This window comes from Astyanax mexicanus, chromosome 17, assembly GCF_023375975.1.
Source record: "Astyanax mexicanus isolate ESR-SI-001 chromosome 17, AstMex3_surface, whole genome shotgun sequence".
Lineage (NCBI taxonomy): Eukaryota > Metazoa > Chordata > Actinopteri > Characiformes > Acestrorhamphidae > Astyanax > Astyanax mexicanus.
This window is the reverse complement of record NC_064424.1, coordinates 43,829,456-43,854,177: the sequence shown is the minus strand read 5'-3', so window position 1 is coordinate 43,854,177 and position 24,722 is coordinate 43,829,456. Positions and strand designations below refer to the sequence as shown.

The following is a 24,722-nucleotide window of genomic DNA, read 5'->3' as shown; positions in this document are numbered from 1 at the left end:
AACCGATTCTTTTGAACTTTCCATTTAAATGAATCGAATCCAGGATTCGTTGATTCACGCGTCGTATGGAGGAGGGTAGGTGTTGTGAAATTGTGAAATATTGTTACAATGAAATAACACTAATGCATGAGAAAATATATATCAGTATTTAGTAGTTAGTGAGAAATGAAGTTGTTAAGGCCACATGTGGTGTGACAATGTATCTTGTATTTATGAGAAAATATTGTATTATTATAAGACATTATGTTGCAACAATAACATGTCATGTAATTATGACTGAACATCTTGTAATTATGAGAAAAAAATAAACATTAATCATAATCAAATATTATTAAGCAACATACGCTATCAGAATGAGACAGAACATCTTGTTGATATGTTGTTAATATGGCATTAAACATCTTGTAAATATGAAAGTACATCATTAATATGAAATATTATGTTTTAACAGCGACACCTTAATAATGATTTCTCTCAGCGGTTACAGACCACAGTGTTAGCATGCAGGGTAAGGACCTCATCCAACATTGCTGCATTGTAAACAGCCTTGTCCAACATCGATAACATGATTTTAGCATGCTGGCTACCTGTGTCACCTAACATTTCTAATGCTACTGTTCTCGTCAAAGATCGCTACTACATCGTTAGCATGCTGGCTACAGACCTCAGACCTCATCCCACATCGTCCCGCCCCCCTTCCAATATCACTACCATGTTATTAGCATTTCGGTTACAAACCTCTTCCCATCTTTACTGCCGTTGTCCAACATTCCCAGTACTTGCACTGACCACACAGCCCAACATGGAACTGGCATCAAATTTTACTGTGGGTAGCAAGTGTTTGTCTTGGAATGATGTGTTCTTTATCCGCCATGCATACCACCCTCCAAATAATCTCAATTTAAGTTTCATCAGTCCACAGCACCTGGTCTGTGGGTTGACTATGACTGTTCTCACCATATGAAAAAATACAATAATTGTATCAGATTTGTAACAGAAGTCAGTGATCCAGAATGTCATTATACTAATAATGCACTCCAAATATCTCCATATATCCAGGATTAAAGTAAAATAAATTATACTGGACAGATTATAGTAGATTCTATAATCTATAATCTATAATCTATCTATATAATCTATATTCTAATCTATAGTAGATTAGTAAATGAGAACAGTTAGATGTTTTCTTTTGCTAAAAACAGTAAAAAAAAAAAGTTAAATAAAAAACAGTAGATGTAATAATATTGTAACAGTATTGTAATATTGTTCATGATATAAAAAAATGTTGCAGATATTGTGTACGATAGGATATGGCACACCCCTACGTGAAATATTCTCTTGCTGTTGTAAATAATTTCTAGAAGTTAATCAATTATTACATTAAGTCCATTATTTATTTGAATAAAATGTTCACTTAAAGTAGAGTCCAGTACCTTAATTTAAACTATTCAAATCCGTTTCCTTAATATAATACATAAATCAATTCCCTTATTTTATTTTAAATGAATAAAATTAAAAAATAAATTTAGGAGCTGATTTATGTCTTAAATACTTTCTTAGTCTTCAAATACAAGGTTTTACGTTTTCTCTAGTGAGATAATCGTTTTTTAACCACATTTTTATTTATACATGGGAATCGGTTCAGCTGGTTTATTTGAAAGAGTCGGTTCAGAAGAACCGAGTCGTTCATAGAGTCGTTCATCGCTGTCAGGGAGCCGCTCTTCATGGCAACAGTCGCGGCTGGTCTCAGTGAAGCTACCGGCTAGCAGGTGCTCAACCGAGCCGAATTTCTGCTGCAGAACAGCAGAACTTATACCTGACACTGTTCACTGAAACCGGCAGCTATTAATTACGCTTACCCAGACCCTTTACATGCGGTTAGCTGCCCAAAATGAGCTTTTTGTAGGAGCCGTTATTAAGGTGGCCGTTTAGCCGGCTAGCTAAGCTAGCTAGCTAACTAGCTAACCCAGCTCCTGAAGTCTGACTGGGTGTGAATGACACAGGACAGAGAGGTAAGGCTGCCTTCGGTTTTGTTCTGATTTTATGTTGCTTTTGGTGGGGAAATGTATGTATATAGATGGTTAGACGTGCTTATTGTATTAACGGTGTTTAAATAATTGTGAATTGTGAGCTGTCGTTTTATATTTGCATGTGTTTTCTGCTCATGTTACCCCCCACAGCTGTCTGTGTTTCCTAATCAGGCTGTCGTGCTGTTGCTTCAGTCACTGCAGCTTTGCCTGGCTCTTTTTAACACGTTTAAAGTTTTGTCTGTTATTTAACTAGTTAAATGTGAAAGGTTTCCCCCTGCCCAGTCTGGACTGGAGCTGGAATATTACAGTAATGGTGTGTGTCGGTGCTTTTCTTCAGGCTGAGGTGTTTCTGCACATGCTGTTAGTGGGAGAAAGGGGCAGGATTGCAGCTGGTGTGTTTGTTTCACATGGAAAATCATCTCTGGACTTACATAAACATTAGGATAGTAAAGTCAGATTGATTTCAGAGAGATGTATAGAATTTTTAAGAATTATTAATATATTTTCAAAGGAGATGTACACTCTGGCAAAAAAAAAATGCCACCAGAAAACGGTCACACAATAATTGACTTGATGTCTTTAGCTGTGATTGCAGCACGCATTTGCTTTGGCATTGTTTCAATAAGCTTCTGCAATGTCACAAGATTTATTTCAATCCAGTCTTGCTGTCAGATGCAGGTGCAGGAAGGAGATTTGGAGTGTGGATGCTAATGGGAGTACCCATATTTATTTTACAATCAAAGAAAACAAACAATAAACCAAAAACAGAATCTCTGATAAGACATAGAAAACACAGGTAACCTGAACAATCATAACACCGTACAAGAACTGACAAAGGAAACAGGAAACACTGGGCTATAAATAAACACACGGCAGGGAAAGGAAACAGGGAACACCTGGGAAAAAGTGATGAGGGGGCGGAGCTACAGATGAAACACAGGTGAAGGCACTAGATGGGGCGGAGACATAGAAAAACACACAGCAGAGCACATGGAGGAGAAAAACAAAAGTGCAAAAGGCATGTACTAATTCTCTTTATTAGTCATGTGTGTTTTTGGTGTATGTGAAATAAACCAATCAGCATATTCTGTTTATTTTTGATGTAAACGTTCAAATTTGTGCGCTGCTGTGCATCACTGTTGGTATGTAACGAGAGGGGGTGTACCTGCGTTTAGAGCAAAGGTAGCAAAGAACCTCCTGGTGCATTTTGTCTGTGGGTCAATACATATAGGATTATCTTCAATACTATAATATGATATTGTGCCATCGCCAAGCTCTATCAGCTCTATACACCAAGCAGTGGCTTTTGGACTGTTCATATCAATATGTGAATTATATTGTATCAAACGAAATAAAGAAATAAATTGTGCTATAAATTTTCTGTATACTTCACATTGATTGGGTTGTATAAAGTTGTCAGTATGGTGAGTTGCCTTCCCTGCCTCCCTGCCAGAATAAGAGTACCCTCATATGCCATTTAATTCTGTTTTTGTTTATAAATAAGTATTAATCTACAGTTACAGTAGATACGGAAATCACCAGGGCTTTTTATTTTAGTATATATTATGTACAGCATCTCTGACTGACTGACCTTTATTACAGAACGCAATACAAGAACTGTCAATATAGATCAAGATGTGTATAGGTACAAACATTGTGGGTGTTCTTGGTAGATTTTCTGTGGATTTCATACATTTTATGTTAATAGAGGAATGCATATTATTGCACCGTATCGTATTTTATTGTGTAAATGAAATTAAGGAATATATCATAATAAAAATATGTGTTATATTAGACTAAGATGTCTTCTATAAAGTAAATTCAAATGGCATCTTTGAGTTCTAAAATTATAATATTCGTATTTTAAACATGTCATTTTGTTACTGGCACAGCCAACAGCAAAAAAAACCCATCAATGTTGGATTTAATTATTTCTCTTACGCAGTTTTTCCTCAATGTGTCCATGTAACTGTCAGAGTCAGCAGCGATATATACTTTGACAGCTCGTGTTTTCATAATGTTTTTTGCAGTAGAACCTCATTGAGGGAAACTTGTTTTCCCTCTTCTCACTCGCCATTAGTGTGTTGTTGTTTCCCTCAGGCTATCTTCTGTGCACATTTATGTATAGTGTTTTGGTTGACTGCTTGGCCTTAGTGTGGTAGCATGTATGAGCAAATTACCATTTCCTTCCTGTTTATTGTGGCTGTATGCTGTCTGGGTATTACACTGTTCATTCTTTACATTACAGCAAGGATATACTGCCAGTGTCTGGAGATCTGGTAGATTAGTTTAGTTTAGAATTGCTTATATATACCTGTTGGTCTGTTCTTCTCTATTTTATCATGAATAGAATTCTGCACTGCAAAAAGCTGCTCTCAGCTGTTTCAGCAGTAATGAGTAGAACAATTAAGATGCTGATAATGAGAAAGTGTCTAGATTCTTTGACTGATTCATGAAACAGAAACAGAAACACTGTAGGTGAGGTTTAGATGATAATTACTCACTCATTTGCACTCTGTTTGGTCACCAAAATGCCTAAATATGACAGATTAGATATTTACTCACTGCTCCATATCAGAACATTTCACATTCAAATGGCAATTATATCCAGTGTTCAGCTGTTTCTTTTGTTTTACATAATAGAGAAAGCTAGAAACATGAGCTGACCCACATGAAACAGAGATTATAGAGCATAGGAGAAGTAAACAATGACATATTTGTATTATATTATATTTATATTAGTTGCATTAGTTGCAGCACTAGCACTCTGAATATATATAGTAATAGCGAATGCCATTGTCACGTTGCCCACAATAACAATGACTTCACGATGCTGTGATTCTGCAATACCAGGAATTATAAATGTATTGGTGTCAGTTTCACAGGATTTCCCAACCAATATTCTTCATCGCAGGTTTACCAGGTTTATAGTTATTTATAGTAATGAAACAGTAAAACAGTTCTCCAGCTTGTTTATAAGCACCTTCTTTTTTAACATCATAGCATCCAGTGAACACTGGTCATCGGCCAGTTAGGAGAGCATAATCGCCCACATAAAAAGTAGTGAGTAGTGTAGTGGTACATGAATAATCCAGCTTTGCTTTAATGGCCAGCTTCTAGTTTGTGCTGCAGAAGCGGCCTACTGAAACAAGCCAAAGCCACCAGTTAAGAGCAGCATAAGCAGCATCGTATTCTGTTTCCAAGTCGCGTTACTAGTGTTAATGCAAATATCATTGGATTGCAGTTACTACATCCCCCCTGCTTTACTGTAAGCACACCTGTCTTTAGTGTCCAGGTCTGGCATATAGCCAATATTTTGAAGTCCCAGTGATGATATCCTGTGAAATATGACCACCAGCTTTCCATGAGGCCGAGGGGCTCACTGTCATAGCTGTGTGTTAGATTTGTCAGGTGTTAAAGCGATATGTTCTTAAAGCATTCTTAGTTTCTGTTGACTTGCTGTTAATAATGTGCTGCAGCCATTATTGGACTGGTTTGAATGGCAGATCACTCTCACACTTATTAAAGCCTCAAGGCTTCAAGGCTCTCTGATGTCCCTGTATATGGATTACCAGAATAGATAGATAGATGTTTACTGGAAATAAATGCAGTGGTTTGTTAAATCCAGAGTTTTTGTTTATTTTTTTTATATTCCTAGTAATATTTTCTTTTTTAAATTTGATCCCTGTTTCATCTGGTGATACACACTTTAAAGATATGACCTGTGTCTAGTATTTTTAAACTGTGGTCTAAAATTACTAGTCGCTTAATATTATATATAGTAACAGAGAGTTCTACACTTGCACTGCAAGCATATATGACACTTACTGTAGGCCTGTAATAAAGTCAGTGTTATGCTTATGATACTTGAAAGTTTCAACCTTTAATACTTGATTAAATGGATGTTTTGTAATATCCTGTATTACTAGGGTATTGCTGCCTTGTAACACATTATGTGTTGTAATACTTATACAGGTGAAGCTGTTCCAAGCCGTTCCTTAATGTAACATTTTATGAGCAATTATTACAAATTATTAGGGCTGTCAATTTAACATGTTACGCTTGATTCAGTCAGTACCTGCATTCCAGTGTTCTGAGGTGAATAGCTACATCTACATCCACATCCACATATCATATCAAATCAATCACAGAATGTACTAATCTAACCAAAACAGTGCCATCCATCTGTTATCAAAAAAGTGTGATTAATTTAGCTTGTATACCATTTTTTAAATATTTTTATTCGGTCAAAAATATGGTTAAAATATCTGTTAATATTTACATCTCATTTTTTACGTATTTTAAGCACGGCTGGTATATTTTATTATTACAGACCAACATATTTCAGTTTTAAATGTAGTTACTGTGTACTGTAATAGTGTAGTTATGTGTAGTTATTCTTTAAGACCTATTTTCTGGCATGTGTGACCCTCTTCTATATAATGTTGTGCAATTTTTTAAGGTTGTAAGTTTACTTAGTAAAACTTACAAAAAGTTTACTCAGTAAATAAAAAACTGAGAACTCTTTATTTTTTACTGTACACCTTTTACTTTAAGGATTAAAATTTAATGAATAATTTAACAATCTGGCCTTGGGGACTTTTATCATAAAGCCCAGTAAGGCAGATTATCCATAATGTCTAACAGCTAACTGATGTGCTAACTGTTCAAATTTCTTAAAATATTGTGATACAATACTTTTAAGATATCGCCCAGCCATACCTGAGAAAATTGTCTGAGGAGCATTTAAGCCACATGTTATAGCGCCATGAATACATCATGTCTTTCCAAAACACATTTGATAACCAAAACTCCTCCCAGTACAGATGAAACAGATCGTCTGTAAACAGGGTCACAGATCCTTCCGCCAGTTTTTTTGGCCAGTGACATTTTGAATTGACCAATTTATGTTATGTTTATTTTACAATATATTCTATTTACCTTGTTTCTTCTTGTTTTTGTGACATTAGGTTACAGAATGTGCTATTTAAGCTCCATGCATACAGTGTACTTGGCTTTAACTATCAATTCACAGCCTTAAATATTTGTTTCAGATGTGTCTAGCCAGTGGACCCAATAGCCTCCTTGTGCTTTAGTGGGAGTGCCTCTTGTCCCCTGATTAGTGGCCAAGGGGAACATGACCCAGCAGTCTTTGCCCTAGACACGTCTGGAGATATTACTCCTTCTGTATTTGCCCACAACTTATCACTGCACCAGGAATTTATTACACCACAGCTGCTATATGGTTTCCCAATGTATAAAAATATAACACCAAGCATCTCAAAGCTTTAACTCAGGGACTAGCCAAGTCTAAATTAGATCTCCACTGGCTTATATGATTTACATGGATTATTGCCCATAGGATATGAATAAAGGGGAAAAATAGGTCTTATTAACTTTTGTTTGTATCTTCATACAAATTTCATATATAATTTGTACTGATGTCTAATGAATTTTATCTGAGGAGCAAATAATTGAATGAATGAATAACTCATATACTTAAAAAAGTAGGGATGCACTGATGTGGGAATTCTGGTTTGATGCCGATATTCGATATTACATGTATATCTGCCGATGCTGACCTACACATTTATAACAGAGAGACTAGACACTCTAGTATAACTTAAACATTTTATACTTGAAAATAAAACTTTTAACTGTTTGCCAATTGTAGTAGTGCAACCAGTGTCGCCTGGTCTTTTTTTGACATACATTAAATACATAAGCAAATATTGGTTTGAATTTTTGGCCATATCGGCCAATACCAATATAATTTCGATATCATTGTGCATCCCTACTTAAAAGCTCCTTGTAACGAACATCAGTCAGTAACAGTCAGTGTATTACCCGCTTCAGTTACTGACTAATGTTCATTTCAAATTAAGCTTTTAAGTTAAAGACTTAAGCTTTACGTCTGTCAAGATTAATTTTTATTATAAAGTTTAAAACCTTTCTAAAATCCAAATATGTCCTGCATTTTTAAGCGTTTTGTAAGACCAAGGAGAACACATCCTTTTGTAATTTAACATTTTTCCCTCAGCAGTTAAGTTCTGGTCTACTTCACAAGTAGGACAGTAAATAGTAGGGCTGCAGCTATCGATTATTTTGGTAATCGAGTACTCTACTGAAAAATTGATTCGATTAATCGAGTGATCGGATAAAACATAAAATAAGAGATTTCATAAAATAAGAAATTTTAGTTGGGTGACGTAACGCTAAGCACGCTATTTCACATTAAAAGTCCGCGCTAAATTCCGTGCTCTGCATTTTAAAATTGCTTAAGCGATTCCTCGAGGCACAGAAAATTAATCGATCATTTTAAAATCGAGTAACTCGAATTACTCGAGTAATCATTTCACCCGTAGTAAATAGTGCACTGCCGCTCCTCTGTATACAATACTTTACTATGCTGATTGTACTAAATGTGTGTACACAGATGAATGCCTGCGTCAGCAATGGATGTACCTTAAAGCTGTTAAATTCACAAATTATAAGTGGTTTGCATAGGTAAGGTTTACACTGAGTATTAAGCAAGCATGAGCTTAATATTGGAGCCTTTGCATGTTTTGAGTGTTTAAATACTTGTGTTCTAGAGAGAAATACAGAAGGAAATAGGTGACTCAGGGGGTCAAAGGTTTGCAGTAAATGTCTGTTGAGTTTAAACCTCAGAGCTGAACTCCTAAAGCTGACAGGCCAGTTTTTGCTATGGTTTTGACCCCCGAACAACAAGACCAAATCAGCCGGGAGTAGCGCGGCCTGCTGACAAGCTGCTGTCACTCTGGTGTAGGATCTCTACTTTAAACAGACAGCATTCAGTAGAACTTGTAGCTAATGTAGACATATGAAGTCTGGGTCAAATGCTGGATAATTGTTGTTGTTGTTGTTGTTGTTTACACAGTTGCTTATTGAGGCTTCAATAGTGATTGTGCCATAATAATTATTGAGTTCAACAGAAATTTGTAGATAAGTGAGGATTTTAAGTCATATCGTTGAACACTTTGATCACCATATTATTATTCAACAGAATGCCTGAAAACTCTTTAAACACAACACTGAAACTCTAAATCTACTTGATTTAATAATGGGCACAATTTTCACACAATAAAAGATATAATTGTCAACATAAAATGAAGATGATGTTCACATATTAGTGTATTGTATTGTTTAGTGCATGCTTTACTGGCAAAACTAGTTAATGTGATGACTTAACTTTAAAACCAGTAGTTTTACCAAATCGAATTAACATACTTAACATACATAAGTTATTTTGAGTTTGGAAATTGTTGTAACCTTTGACTATGAGGCTTATTACTAATATGTACTTAATTTTAATTAAAAAAGTTTTGAATTCTGTTTTCTGTAAAACTCACGAATATGTTGACAAAATCAGGCTATTAGAGGGCATTCAGTCATTTGTCTGTAAGATATGTGGAATTAATAAAACCTGATGTATTATGGTAGCATGTGCACAAATGTGGGCGTAAGTTGGAACACATGTTGGGACACTTGCTAATTCAGTAATTCTTAAATCAAGGATACAAAAAGATAGCTTGTCTTGCTTGTTGGAGTAACTGTCTACTGTCCAGGGAAGGCTTTCTACCAGAGGTTGGAGAATTGTTGTGAGGATTTGATTGAATTCCTTGAATTCCACATCTTATCACCTCAGAAGTGTTGGATGGAGCTGCCTTAATTCTAGTATAACACAGTTTCACTAGATGCATTCATTTGAAGGGTTGTCCACAGTATATAGTGTATGCGGTACTAAAGAAAAATAACCTGTGGATAGAGATTGCAGGCTGATGCTCACATGAATACATGTGAGGATGTGCCAACTTTTTTCTCACAAGAGAATTGTATTAAAATAAATTTCTTCAGATGTCCAGATGTTGATTTATATTACTGCCACCTTTGATAGAAATAAGGTGTCCAATTGTTTCACATCCATGTGTACACAATAGCCTCTTTCTTTACAAGTGCAAGCTGCTTAACACATCAGTAATATGTCAGGTTTTTCTGGTTGCGTTTTTGTCCTCAGCAAGCTCTTGGAAAGTTGAGTAAGTCGAAGACTGCTACCGTGCTGGATTACAGTTAAATCTGCTTGCTTAATGCGTCAAAATGCTTAAGCGGTGTGAGGCATAGTGACCTTAATTTTCTTATTCTACCATCACCATCCAGATCATCTCTATTATGAATCTATAGGGCAGAAAAAATGTCCTGGCAGAGCTGGCAAATTGCCTTTGGCTCTGTTTGTGTATGCTGTAGATACTCTTGGACTCAGCAAGATAATACAAACAGTCTGCTATGCACTTCCCACCAGCAGAGTGTGGGGAAATCTGGAGTGTGAGTTTGGCATTTAGAATTTTGAGTCCGTACATGGTGCTGTTTACTCTGACATTGTACTGATGACTATTAATCCTGTAGAAGAGGTTTTCAGAGAGGTTTACTGAAGAGCAGGTGCAGTGTTTTTGGGACTCTAGACTGTTTAGGCTTTAGTTCCAGGTATCTTTTTACTGGCATGTTGAAAAATGTACAGTTTACACTGTTGAACAGGCCCTTTAACAGTAGGGATGCATAATGATATCAGAATTATATAATTATTAAGTAGCCATCAGCATCGGCTGATAATTGCTTTTTTTGATATGGCCAATATTTCAAACCAGTATTTGGTCTGGACCAAAAGAACAAAACTTGGTTAAAAAAAGAGGTGATCTTAAAGATTGTGCTTTGCTGAGGTTCACCGGTTTAAATACTGGATCATTCTGCTTTGCCATCAGCAGCCGGAGTCTGAGAGAGCACAATTGGCCAAGCTCTCTCTGAGTAGGTAGATGGCGCTCTCTCCCCACATCTCTCTTAGTGTGATTTTGTTCAGCGTAAGCGTCTGATAGCTGATGTATCAGGAAAAAGGAGCTGCGTTTTTTTAGATACCCAGTGATGATGCATCAGTAGCAGTTTGAAAAGAGGGGGTGGCTGACTTTACATCATAAAGGCTCTTGACCTTAAAAGCTTCTATCATTAATTTTATTGTATTGTGATGTTATTTTGAACTTTTATGCTGAAGCACTATCATTCCAGAGAACAGAGTTCCACTCAAAGCTGGGGTGCTTTATAACCTCTCTAGCCCACACCTGGCATTAGGCATATGAATCCCAAAAGATTCCCAAAAGATTCATTTTTATCTGCTTCAGAGAGTCTCATTCTATTGGCCCTGTACCAAAATGTGTTGGAATTAAGTAAATCACATTGACTTCCATTAAAAATGACCTGTCTCTTTCTCCTTCCCCAGCTGCGTGCCCCCCGTGTGAGTGAGGATAATGTGCAGCGATGGTGCCTTGTCAAACCCACGTGATGCTGAAGTGGCAGGAGCACCTGAACAGCTCCTGGGCGGCGGAGGACACCGTACAGACCGCCACGCGCTCCGGTGCCACCTCCCTCTACTCCAAGCTTCTCCACAACAAGGAGGTGCTGGGCCTGGTGCAGCCCGTGCAGGACCTGATGGGCCCACGGCTGCCCGACTTTCAGTATGAGTCCAGTGCAGAGGAGGAGAGGGAGGAATATCTTTCAGCTCTGCTGCATAGCCAGCGCTGTCTAGCCCACCGCGTTCTCGCCCGCACACCTTACGCCCTGTCCCTCCACCACAGGCTGGCGGTGCTCCAGAGGGTGTACTATGCCCTCCACAGCAAGTACCACGACCGCTTCCGCACCCCACCTCCACCACAGCCGGCCTCCTCTTCCTCCTCCGGCGCAGAAGGGGGCGCCCTGGAGCCCATTTCAGATTCATGGCAGGTGGCCGGATCACGAGCCAAGTCTGGCACAGACGTGCTGATTGAAATGGGCGTGCGGACGGGGCTGAGCCTCCTCTTTGCTCTGCTGAGGCAAAGCTGGCAGCGTGGGCGGCTGGTAAGAAGGAAAATAATACATGATATAAGCAAAACACTGTCTTGTCCATACATTGCTATATATATATTACATTCAGTATACACGTTGGTCCCTTAGTAATGGGTGAGGAGTAACTTTTAGTCTTCTTATGACAGTATTTTTTACATTTTCTTGGATGTATTCTATGGACATTATTCACAAAGCACCCACAGAAAAAGTGTGAAATGTGATTAATGGAAAAATACACAGTCGTTACCTACAGAATACTACACTTAACTGTGGGAAATGTATATGAAGTCAGAGCTGTTTGTCTTCAATAGACAGTTCTAGCCAGATGCCGCTGGTCACAATCATTGCTACCCTCTGCGCTGTCAACTGTGGGTGGTAATGCCTTCTCTAAAATATCTCTGGTAAACACAGGACAGTCTGGTTTGGGGAATGTTAACTTCCTTCTCAGCTTCAAAAATGGAATGTCCCATCTATCTGGCACAATCTCATCAGGCCTTACTTCAGGAAATTCTGGAAATTCACAACAATTTTTCCTTTTTTTTTGTTTTCGATTATGTCCACTAATTATTGCAGCCCTACAAGTTGTATACTTTTCTTCTATGATTTTTAGCATATCAGTGTATTATGTTGTACTAGGCTTATAGACTTGCCTTGTAGTGACTTTTGTAATATAGAGATTAAGCGTAAGCATTTTTTTCTGTTTATCTGTCCTTTTTTGTGAGGTTTTGCTAATAGTTTAGTGGTTGGGGTTCCAGTGCTGAACTATTGTGGACTGTTTTATTTTCTTTACTGCAAATGAACTACATATTCTGCTTAAATTTAGAGTTTCATGTGTAGCACATGTACACTTGAATAGCTCTTAAGTACTTATTAAGTACTTATAATTTGTCTGGAAAAAGAACATTGTTTATGGATTGGCAAATTGTTTTACAGAGTCTGGAGGAAGACCCCCCGGATGTCGCCCTGTGTAATGAGGTACTGGGTACTGCCTCCTCAGTTCTGGCTGCTTTGCCCCCCCTCTCGCTGGCAAATGAGAACAAAATCCCATCAGTGGGTCTGGACTGCCTGGCGCAGGTAAGATGAGAGAAGAAAAGATAATGTAAGAAAAAAGCTCACTAATCCATGCTAAGATTAATTAATCTCTGAGTAACTAAGTGGAAGTTATACTGTCCAAAATAAATAAGACAATACATAAGTAAATAACATTAAACAACATACAATATAAACATTTCATTTTTGTAAGAAATTTGAGTTACAAGTTTTTCCAATGACAAAATAATCATATGACTTTAATTTTGAAAAATGTGAAGGTGAGTGACTTTCTGAAGAAGACTGCAGTGAGTGGGTCCTGGGCAGACCAGGCTGGCCGGCGTTTGGCACTGGAGCTCCTGTTGGGACTGGCTGTGCAGAGAGGTTCTCTACGCTTCCTCCTGGAATGGGTGGAGGTGGCGTTGGCAACATCAGCTTCATCTTCATCCTCCTCTTCTTCATCCACCTCCTCCTCGGAGCCTTCGGGTGTGGGCTATGAGCTGATCAGTCAGATCTTGCAGCAGATGAGGCAGTACTCGGTAAGAGACATTGTGGTTCTATTGTGAAATGCAGAATAAGCTATTAAAAACACTTATTATGTCAATTAATTTGTTTTATTTCAGTCTAATTAGTTATTTTTAATTAAATTAAATACTAATTAAATACAGTTGGCTGGTTTGCACCCCATAGAAAATCCTAACTTACTTCATAAATGCTCAGATGGTGATTCATCTGGCGACTGTGCAGGCCAAAGAAGTGATGCAATCTGGTGGTAACATTGCTGGGAAACCTTTGCTGTTTGTGGGCAAGCATTAACATGCTGAAAAATGGAATTTGGGAGCCCTGTCTTCAGACACAATATGAAGAATGTCCAGCCCATGAGCTGAACAGCGTCTCGGTTCTGATACTTCAGCTCGCAGATTCCTTGTGCTGATTGACATCACACTAGGAGTGATGTGGAGAGAGAGCGCCATCTACCCACCCAGAGAGAGCAGGGCCAATTGTGCTCTCTCAGGGCTCTGGCAGCTGATGGCAAGCTACATGACTGGCATTCAAACCAACAATCTTCTGATCATAGTGGTTAGCCTGCTGGACTCTCTGCACCTGTAGAAAAGGCAGAAGTATATCGCTTACCTCAAGGCCTTTATACTCATACCCAACCATTTTTTGGATCATACCAAACTGGAGCAAAATATCTTTTAATGTGTTGTGGTGGTATTTCTAGCAGTCAGCAATCTCTCACCAGGAAGTACACCACCTAAGAGTATCCTAAAAGAGTAGTCTTTTTATAGAGCAGCAGCAAAAGCACTTTTATGCTCTCTTGTGGCAAGACCCATTGTTTAATCAACCCACACATGTAATCATTTAAACATTTTTACAATTTATTTAAGCAATAATACACAAGAGGGAGTGCAATGAGGTGTAATATTGGCACTACTGTGCTGCGGTTAAGTGTATTATTGCGATTATACCACAGTTTCATTATCCCTTTTTTCCCCAGTTTTATCCCAGTTTTATTACTGCTCTGTCTGTAGCTGCTCTGTCTGTAGCTGCTCTGTCTGTAGCTGCTCTGTCTGTAGCTGCGCTGTTTGGCTTGTAAGAGCTGCATCGTTGTTAGGTTACCTGTATGTGGCGGAGTAATACATGGAGAGCTTCGGTTACAGTGCATTACCGGCTGATAATGGCACTCATAGAACACTATTCAGCCAATCACTTTGCATTGGGAACTAACTGTGGTATAATTTACTTTTTACAGTTTAAAACCATGTTTTGCACACTATTTGCAGTTGGGGCTGACTGCAACAGCTAGTTGCTAGTTGCCCAGCCCTGGTGCAGTAATGTGAACTGATCCGATCAAATGGGCGATGGATGTCTAATGACTAATGACACGTAATGGATGACAAATGATATGTTTAATGGATGCTGTATGTAAGATGGATGTGCATTCACATTCCCAACACACACAATCTATACACTGTCTGTCTAAAATTACAGTAACCACTATTCTCCTCCAGCAAGATCCTTAACAGAGCTCTCTGTGTCCTCTATAGTTATTGGTCCATTAAAGCATTAGTCCCTTCAGTGAGCTGTGTAACACACCCTTCCACTACTGAGCATCTCAAGAGGAGCAGGCAAGGCCCAACATTTCTCCTTCCTTTAAATCCAATTTTGCCTTTCATTTGACCGGGTGGTCCTGGCTGTCTGCCTATTTCTGAAAGCCCCTGGCCAGAGCTAGTCCTGGCCTGCTGTGTGTCTTTTCCGAGATTTATTCCTGTCTTAATCAATGGCAAATGCTCCGGCTGCCACAAGGCTGTTTGTGCGGAGTCTGCCACTGTTGTTCTCCACTGAAGAAGGACGTTTTATAGAATATGATTTATGTTGGGCATGATTAGATGCTGCATTAAGTCTGGCAGCACATTTAGACACATTTTAATGTCAACATTAATCACCAAGCATTACTTTAATATCCAGCCCTTTTTCATTTAGTACAATTTCAGTCGTTCTGCTGAGGCAGAGTTGGATGTGTGGAAAATTAACATAACACTCGCTGTGTGACAGCTGGTATAGTTTAAAAATACAGTTTACTTTGAAATGGTGAGGCACAAAATAACAAATTTCTATATAAATAATTACAATGTTAATGAAGAATTATTTAAACAAATTACATGTAAGCCTACACATTTATTTTACCTTTTCTTTCAACTAAATTCATAGTTCAGAAGCAAAAAGGAGTGTTTCTGACCAATTTTAACTTGAAACATGCAGTTTACTTCATGCCAGGTTAACACTACACAAGTTTAGCTTGTTGTTTTTGGGGAACACTATCAGTTTCTCCAGGTCGGATGCAAAGCAGCATTGCTTTGGCAATGGCTTGTTTGCGGTGTGTACACTAAAGCTGCACAGTTTGTTACAGTTTATTAAAATATTGTTTTAGTTTAATTATTGCAATATTCACATGCTCAATGCTCACATTGCTGGACCTTCGATGAGTCTTCAATACTTGTGCAAAATCAAATCCAATTTTTTTAAATATACTAAATCCCATGAAATACAGTTGGCATATTTTCCAATTTCATTTGCTACATTTCTTCTAAGCCCTGTCAACTATCTAGCAGGTTTAATAGTATCTGGACCTTTCAACCACTCTAAATCCAGTGGTGTAAAAAGTGTTGTGACTGAAAAATAGTGATTTTTTTTACCCAGGTTTTAATCAGGGATAGGTCTCTAGGTATGTGTATGTGGATGAGTATTGTCCTGTGGAATAGAGCACCACTGTGGTCTGGTCATGTGACGCATTATTGTCGCCAACAAGTCAAAAGTGGGACCCACTGCCATGAAAGTCTGGCATGACTATCCAGTTGGCTGATTCCTTCTGGGTGCAACTACTTTTAGATTAGAAGTAAATTTGAGTAAAATATCAGGTTCAAAAACAAGTAAACCTGTTTAAAATATTATCTAACACTTAGAAAAATGTGTTGCTTGTATGAATTGTGTTTATTGATTGTATATTTGACTGATTAAATAACTTAATAAATATTGCGCCAGTTATCATGGTGAAAGCAATGTTAAATTACACAGTGTTAAATATGACTTTGGTTTTGTTTGTTGTTTGTTCATACAGGGATTCCGTGGGGACTATGTGAACACTCAGGTGCTTAATAAAGATGCAGATGGACTTTGCAGCCTTTCACACGTAGCGCTCTGTCTCTTCGAAGAGGTAGGTGTGTGTGTGTGTGTGTGTGTGAATGTGTGTGTGTGTGTGTGAGCACGCACGCATATTGGCCTTGATAAAGGCCTCCCACAGTTTCCTTATGTTGTTGCTTTATTTGCAAGACTTTGATGATCTGACATGCAGTGCACATAGCTGAAATCCCTGGCATCCTCAGACAGACTTCTCTCATATTTTTCCAAATAAAAACACAATTTTTATGATAACTGAGAACATCCTTTTAGTTTTTTTTTACTCAGTATATGTACAGTGCATTTAACAACTCCCTTCAGACCTAATTATAAGTATGAATTATTCAAGTATAATGAAATGTAAGTTTGTAAGTTCTATAGTTATGTGTGACCCTTAAGTTTCAGGGTTCGATTATGATGATATTTGTAAATTAGCATTTTTAAATATATCGTATTTGTTCTGATATATTGTCTCCATCATTTTGTATGTGTTTTAGATTTGTGCCCTGGCATCTAACTGCCTCTGCTCGTGCAGTGTGGGCTCGACCTCACCTGGCTCTGAGGGCGATGCGGTGAAGGTGTATGTTTGGGGGAGTAACAGCAGTCACCAGCTGGCTGAAGGTACTCTGGAGAAGATCCTACAGCCCAAGCTGGCACAGGGCTTTAGCGATGCACAAATGGTATGTGTATGTAAAACAACGTTAAAATATGTTGGAGTTCATATATTTAATATGCATATACAGAATGAACATATGCCTCATACCATGGTTGTTTAGACTTGGCTGTGTGGTTTCTGAATCTGATTGAATACAGAAAATATTTGTTGATTTTATGTTATGCTTTGGTGAATTGACTACTGCTGGGAAAATGCATAGACTATATTCTTTTGTTTTTATAAAATTGTAAGTTCACTGATTTTAGCTAGCTGTGCTTGCACCTTTAACACTTGGAACCCCTACAGACAGATTTTCCGTCCAAAATCGCACCTTGTGTTCTCAGCTTAATTACTCAGGAATCCCTTCACACATAAACATAATCTATATACAGTTAGAAAGGGCGAAACTTGTTCTTTCTAAAAAAAAGTCAGATCTCCTTCCCCAACCAGCATTATTTACCTTTAGTGCTTTATACATATTTATATGATGTTTTAAACCAAATAATACCTGCACTAAAACCTGCACTCAAACTAAAGCTAGGTATGGCACTGCTTTATATAGTTTTTATTTTTCTTGCACCTTTTTACGTAGTATTTATTTTTCACTAAACATTTTTATTTATTTAGACTAAAAAGTTTACATTTTTGTATATAGTTTTCTTTGTGTTTCCTGATCATAGCCTGCTCTCAGAGCATAGGCTGCTCTGAGTGTCAGGTTTTTAGCATCTACATGTATCCTAGAGGTGTGATTATCAAAACAAATAAGTCTGCCTGATGCTGTTTCTCCATGTTTTTTTTTTCAAAGTAATAAACCATGTAATGAACTATCATCAATATTCTTAGGCTTTCAACTCATAAACATTCTAGTCTAAATATTTTTGAAAATGTATCATAGGTGTAAATATATTTAAAGTCTATACATTCAAAAATAAGTAAAAAAAAAAGGCGCTTGGTAAAATTTTGATCAGTTCCAAAAATAAAACAATTCTGCTTCTTTTTACATTTTAAATGATTATATTTTTGAGCAGCCGTATGTCTTCTGGAGTAAAAGAGATCAGGGTGTGTGTCTGTCTGATATAATTACTGTGTTATAAGACCTAAAAGAGGAACTGACAAAAACGAAGAAAAAAAAGCACACCAAAACAGCATAGGGTTCAAAGAGTTAATATAGTATAATGGTGAGATATAATGTTGTAATGTTGCTTATGACCATGCACTGCTGCCGAACACACCCGTCTCATGGTTTAGTCTATTACTATGCTTCACTTATGTGTGCACTACTACAGAGAGTGCTGCAGTGCTCTCTTCTTTAACTGTCTGAAAGCTTGGTGCTACAGCGGACGCTAAATCCTCTGCATCATTATGTCTGTGAGCTCTGGCTCTGAACATCAAACCCTTTCAGTCTAACAGCCATTACCATTGTCCTGATGCTGTTTCCCCACAACAGAGCAATCAGCCTCAGTCTGACGTTTCCTGCTTATTTTGCTGCTCTGTTTCTTCTATTCTGTTCTGCTTTTCATGTCCTGCAGTCATTCTAACATCATCCTGGTTAAATATAGTGTCCAGTTTCTTACAGACAAAGATTCCTACATATCTGCAGCATCCATTACCACATCTATCAAAAGGAACCAGGTTTAAATAAGTATTTATTTTCATTGCCAAATTATGTTGTTAGCATCTTGTAAATTCTTTACATTTTTAACTCTCCACCTACTATTAAAATGGATTAAAACTGAACAGAGATTTATGAGACAGATATTGATCCCCTATCACCTTTCAAACAATTGGCCAAACACCAGTACTGATGGATGGCAGCTCTGGGTGCCACATTAAACTTTCCAGGCAGACTTGGAAGTGCATCATTGTGCAGGGCTTCTGTAATGTTTCTGCCGTGTCACTCAACATAAAATGTTTCTAACTTTTTGGAATCAACTTTTTAAAATGCTGTACTGTGGAGTTTAGAGAATTGCTAGCCAAGGTTACTAGCTCTGCTGTGTCAAATACTCACTGTAATGGGCTGAGTGGTGAAATCTAGAGAGGGCTTTTGTTGCTGTCAGTTGCACAAGGAATATTTCACTGACAAAGAGAAGAAATCATTTTTTTCTTGCAGTGAAAAGAGGATGTCTTCTACAACAGGATAGTTAATTTGACACACCTTAAAATCTACTCAGACTGTTACAAAAGGCACAGATTCAACCCAAGAAGACACAAGAAGAGCAGTTCATCAAGATGGCTCAAGAATTTCACTGATATAAAAGCCATTTGCAACAAAAAATGGGTGAAAAGCACTAAAACAAGTATTAAATCTTATAAGGATACTAAAATGTTAAATATATAAGTGATTTTTGTAAGTGATTTTAAACAAGTGTTCATTACAAACGTTCTCCAAGTTGTTCATATCAGTTGGATGACGCTTGTGGGTCACAATTTTTAAACAGTGCCACATATTCTCCAATAGATTGAGATCTGGACATTGACTTGCCCATCCTGGCTATTTTTTGGCACATTGTACAGTGTCCAAAAATTCAAAAAACACAATAAATCACAATAACTTAAACAAGTAACAAGACAATGAAATAAATGGTAGCTAGCCTGAATTAATAAAAAGCTTCATAAAATCAATGTTTTATTCTTTTAAAATCTTTTAAAGATGCAAACCAGCGGTAAAATGAACCTCAGAAGTTATAAAAGACGAGTGCCTTGATCATCAGTATTTGATCATCACTAACCATCAGTACTTAATGCATTTGTTATATTTATTTGTCTGTTTGCAGATTGAGGCAGGTCAGTACTGCACCTTCTCTGTATCAGCTGACGGCTCAGTGAGGGCTTGTGGGAAAGGCAGCTATGGGCGTCTTGGCCTGGGAGACTCCAACAATCAGTCAGTTCCAAAGAAGCTGGTACTGGATCCTCCGCGCACCATGAGGAAGGTTTCCTCCTCCAAAGGCTCAGATGGCCATACGTTGGCTGTCACTGCTGAAGGGGAGGTGTTCAGCTGGGGGGACGGAGACTACGGCAAGCTGGGACATGGAAACAGCGCCACACAGAAATACCCCAAAATTATACAGGGACCCTTACTGGGCAAGGTGAGGAGAAACAGTCACTGTGCTTTTAATTTAGCTTTCTAAATATTGAATAAATATATTTAAAGGCTCTAGTAATATACAGATTTGTATTAATAGCTGTGCTCTAGACATGTAGATAATTCAGCAGTTTAGTCTTTTATATATATCTGTACTGTGTGGCAGATTTTGTAAAGGTTTTTTTTTTTAATATATGAGCATGCTTTGTTTGTTGGTTTTGCTTAACTTGGTTTAGTTAAACGTTTTCCTTACTCCTATATATTTTTTTGTTTAATTCTGCATTTCAATTTGATTAGCAATACATATTACATTGAGACTATACTACAATAGTAAATGAGCAGCAGCTGATTTTGATTAAATATTGTTTAAGATGTTTAGTCTGTAGTGCCACCATTCAATTTGTTTGCTGTTTATTTCTATATGCAGTTTATAACTTCCTTAATCACCTTATCTCAGCAGACTGGGATGCATTTGGCAATGATGTACTGAGCCCGTGATTAGAACCTCCTCTCCATAGTGAGCAGCAGTTTGACTGTAGAGTCAGTCTTGAGCTGTGAAATTTCACTACATGAAATACAGTTTTGATTAAGTTTACTTTTCTGTTCTTTCTTTGGAGACTGAGCAACTGTCTGCTCATTAACAGACCGGATCATCATCCATATATACCCCAGTCATCCATAATCAGGAGCTTAAAATAGGATGGACACCCCTTGATAATATGAAACTGAAGGGAGGGGGTTTAAATCTTTAAATTAAATGTGTTGTGCAGCATTATTTTAGTAAACAAAAAGTGTATGAATATGTTTTACATTTTACATTCTTCTAAGTATCTCATTCATCTTTGAGGACAGATCTGCGCACTCTTGGTATTTTAATCTCAGTGTCTTCATGAGGTAGGGTCACCTCAAATAGTTTTCTCAGCATCTGTATGTTGTATGAGCCATCCTCCAGCTACCCTTTATCAGTGGTCAGTTTCTGACAACAGAGCTGCTATTATTATGCATATACTTTGGACAGTAGATCATTCTGTATCTGCCTGATACACTTGAACAAGTGCCAAACACACTACCACGTGAGCGTCACTCTTGTGCTGAGAATGGTCCACCACACAGATAATATCTGCTTAACAGCAGCTGCTGCAGCAACAGATGGACTAGAGTCTGTAACTGTACACTAACATAATGAAGGTAGACGATAGGTGTATCTTGTAGGCATTGGATTTGCAGTTTTGTGTGTTTTTTGTGCTGTTGCCTGACTTGAGGACATGTGTTTTTCTCTTCCTCTAGGTGGTGGTGTGTGTGTCTGCTGGTTACAGACACAGTGCTGCAGTAACTAATGATGGAGAACTGTACACCTGGGGGGAGGGAGATTTCGGTCGCCTTGGTTGGTCTCTCTCGCTCTCTTTCTGTTTTTTTATGTCTGTCTGCCTGTCTGTCTTAAAGTATTGGCACCTCTGCTCATTTATTATCTCTTCTGAAATCAAGGGTATTAAAAAGGGTTTATTCTGAATGATCAACATTGCCCAAAATCCCCAACTCATTTTAGAATTGTTGGACTGAGCACCATCATGCCACACAGTTCCACTACTCCACAGCTCAATGCTGAGGACTTGATACTCATCTAGCTACTTAGTAGGGTCATGTTTATCTCCTCTAGACCTCTTATTCCACATTTATTTTTAACTTATCAACATTCAATATCAAAAAAGGGCTGGTCTCCCATTCTAAAAATACTGTTCATAAATTATTCAAAACCTCGGATCCCAAATATGAAAAAACAAAAAGTGTACAGAACAGAACTGTCCTATTCTAATCCTATTCTATTAGCAGTACTTCTCTATAGAATCTAAACAAATTGTGTGTGTGCGTATTTGCATGTCTGTGTCATCAGTTTGGCTTAACCAAATTCACAGAAGGTCTGTCCACAAAGATTTAGATGTATAGTGTATAAAACTTTTCTTTTCTCTTTGTTAACTTACACTTGGCAATAATTGTGTTTATGTAGGGCTGGACGATATGGGAAAAATTTACATCACAATATATTTTTAAATGTATGGTCAATACAATATAATTTCAATATCGATATGAACAGCATAAAATTTAGCCACCGCCTTTTTTATCACTTTATACATTACATTACATTACATTTGGCAGACGCTTTTGTCCAAAGCGACTTATAATATTCAAGTACAAAAGTAATAGAAGTTAATATAAACCTTTTTTAGACAGGGCTTAAAGGAGGTCGAAGGGAAATAAAGGGATAGAGGAGTGAAGGAGGGGAAGAAGGAAATGTGGTTAGAAGTAGTTAGTGTGTTAGAGGTGTTAGGAGAGTAAGTGCTCTTTGAAGAGCTCTGTCTTCAGGAGTTTATTATAGATAGTGAGAGATTCTCCTGATCTGGTAGTAGAAGGTAGTTAGTTAGAGGTGTTAGGAGAGTAAGTGCTCTTTGAAGAGCTCTGTCTTCAGGAGTTTATTAAAGATAGTGAGAGATTCTCCTGATCTGGTAGTGGCTGGTAGTTTGTTCCACCACTGGAGAACTTTACTTTAAGACAAATTTCACAGACAAATTAACCAGGAATGGTTCTTTTTTTATGGTTCTTAAAAACTCCTATTTAAATATTCTTTTATGCATAGTATATTTATAAGTATAGTACATTAGTTTTTGCTGCACATTTTTCCAGATTTTTTACACTCTCTGTAATGAAACATACAGTTGGGTCACTATTCTTTAAGCAGTGATGATATTCTGGATTTGCTTATTGTTGGTACGCTAATAAAATTGATCACAATATGATGTTGATTTTTTTTAATATTGTTTAATATTTTAATGCAAGCTCTCTGTGGCAGTTGGTTTATTTTCTCACTCTCTTTCTTACACTTCCTTCCTTCTACCGTCTTGCATTTTCTAGGCCACAGTGACAGTCACAGCCGGAACGTTCCAACGCTAGTGAAGGACATCAGTGGGGTGGGCCAGGCGGCCTGTGGCAGCTCACACACCATTGCTGTGGCTCAAGACGGACGCATTGTCTGGTCTTTTGGAGGAGGAGACAACGGTTATTTTTTTTTTTTGCTTTTGAGCATGAACCATTTCACACTAGTGTCTCAGCAAGTCATATTTGGGCAGAAAAACATCTAAATATGTAAAATACAGCTTGTGTTTTTAAATGTTGAGTTTAGAAGGAAATCAATTTGTTAATTATAAAAGCTAATATTGCTTAGTTCTGAAACTAAGTATGCAGACTAACAATCTGTGCAACATCTTTTTTACAAATACATTACTAACCACCACTCACTGCACAGTACTAATTGGTGGCCCTAAATCTTCCATTACCATTTGGTACTTTAGTGCAAAAATAAATGTCTTAGCTGCCCAATTACATTTAAATCTGAGAGTGATCAAGTACAGGATTAGTGAGAGTTAAATATGTTTGAACTGTGTTCATTTTACAGGTAAACTGGGCCATGGGGATACAAACCGTGTGTACAGGCCCAAGGTTATAGAGGCTCTGCATGGCTACATCATCAGGAAAGTTTGTGCTGGAAGTCAGTGCTCACTGGCTCTCACTTCTGCTGGACAGGTACACATGCACATACATCACACACACAAGTAAAAAAAAAAGTTGCTGTCACAACTTTTTATTTATTTATTTTTTTTAAATAATGCACCATTTGACAATTTTATATTTGTTATATTGAATCAAACTTATGTATTTTTAACATACGAAACAGCTTCTAAATTAGTGTAAACTTCTTCACTAGTATAGTAAAGAATAGTTCTGTGTCTCTTAGCTTGTCCAGAAATGCATGTGTGCAGTTTGTGATGTGAAAATGCTAATTACACTTGCGGACTGTAGGGGGAGCCCAGGAGTAGAAAATACTGATTTGCACATAATGCTGCTTTAATGTCTGTAGGGTTTAATAACTTCTCGAATTCAGAGATGCAGAGATGAGTTTTACTTTACATCAGTGACCATATTAAATTGTATTTACATATTCTTGAATAGCAGACATTTTCAAACAGACACAGACACAGAACTCTACATCTTACTAAGGCTTGTACCAATATACCCACGTTTTGTTTCAGAGGTTTGTGGTTTTCTATGTGTTGCTCTTTTTTTTTTCTCAGGTGTTTGCCTGGGGCTGTGGTTCATGTCTGGGCTGCGGTTCATCAGAAACCACATCTCTCAGGCCTCGCTTCATAGAGGAGCTGGGCGTCACTAAAATCATAGACATCTCCTGTGGAGACAGCCACTGCCTCGCGCTGTCTCACGGTAAGAGGACTGCAGGAAAAAGACACAGCTGTCCCACAGCTTCATACAATCACACTGCCTTTTGGTTTTACACTGCAGTAATATCAGTCTG

General features: G+C 37.7%; 1 protein-coding gene across 4 annotated transcripts in view; it reads left to right on the top strand.

Moving 5' to 3' along the window:
- The first annotated feature begins 1,714 nt into the window (after positions 1-1,714).
- Positions 1,715-24,722, top strand: part of LOC103023154 (probable E3 ubiquitin-protein ligase HERC1) — a 99,000-nt gene continuing 75,992 nt past the window's right edge. For all 4 annotated transcript variants that reach the window (XM_022676554.2, XM_022676555.2, XM_022676553.2 and 1 more), the window contains exons 1-11: positions 1,715-2,012; positions 11,314-11,927; positions 12,849-12,989; positions 13,226-13,483; positions 16,567-16,662; positions 17,123-17,305; positions 20,055-20,366; positions 21,650-21,746; positions 23,270-23,413; positions 23,811-23,938; positions 24,487-24,631. In XM_022676554.2, coding sequence (XP_022532275.2) covers positions 11,352-11,927; positions 12,849-12,989; positions 13,226-13,483; positions 16,567-16,662; positions 17,123-17,305; positions 20,055-20,366; positions 21,650-21,746; positions 23,270-23,413; positions 23,811-23,938; positions 24,487-24,631 — 2,080 coding nt within the window. In that variant the 5' untranslated portion in view covers positions 1,715-2,012; positions 11,314-11,351. The remainder of the gene's footprint in view (positions 2,013-11,313; positions 11,928-12,848; positions 12,990-13,225; positions 13,484-16,566; positions 16,663-17,122; positions 17,306-20,054; positions 20,367-21,649; positions 21,747-23,269; positions 23,414-23,810; positions 23,939-24,486; positions 24,632-24,722) is intronic.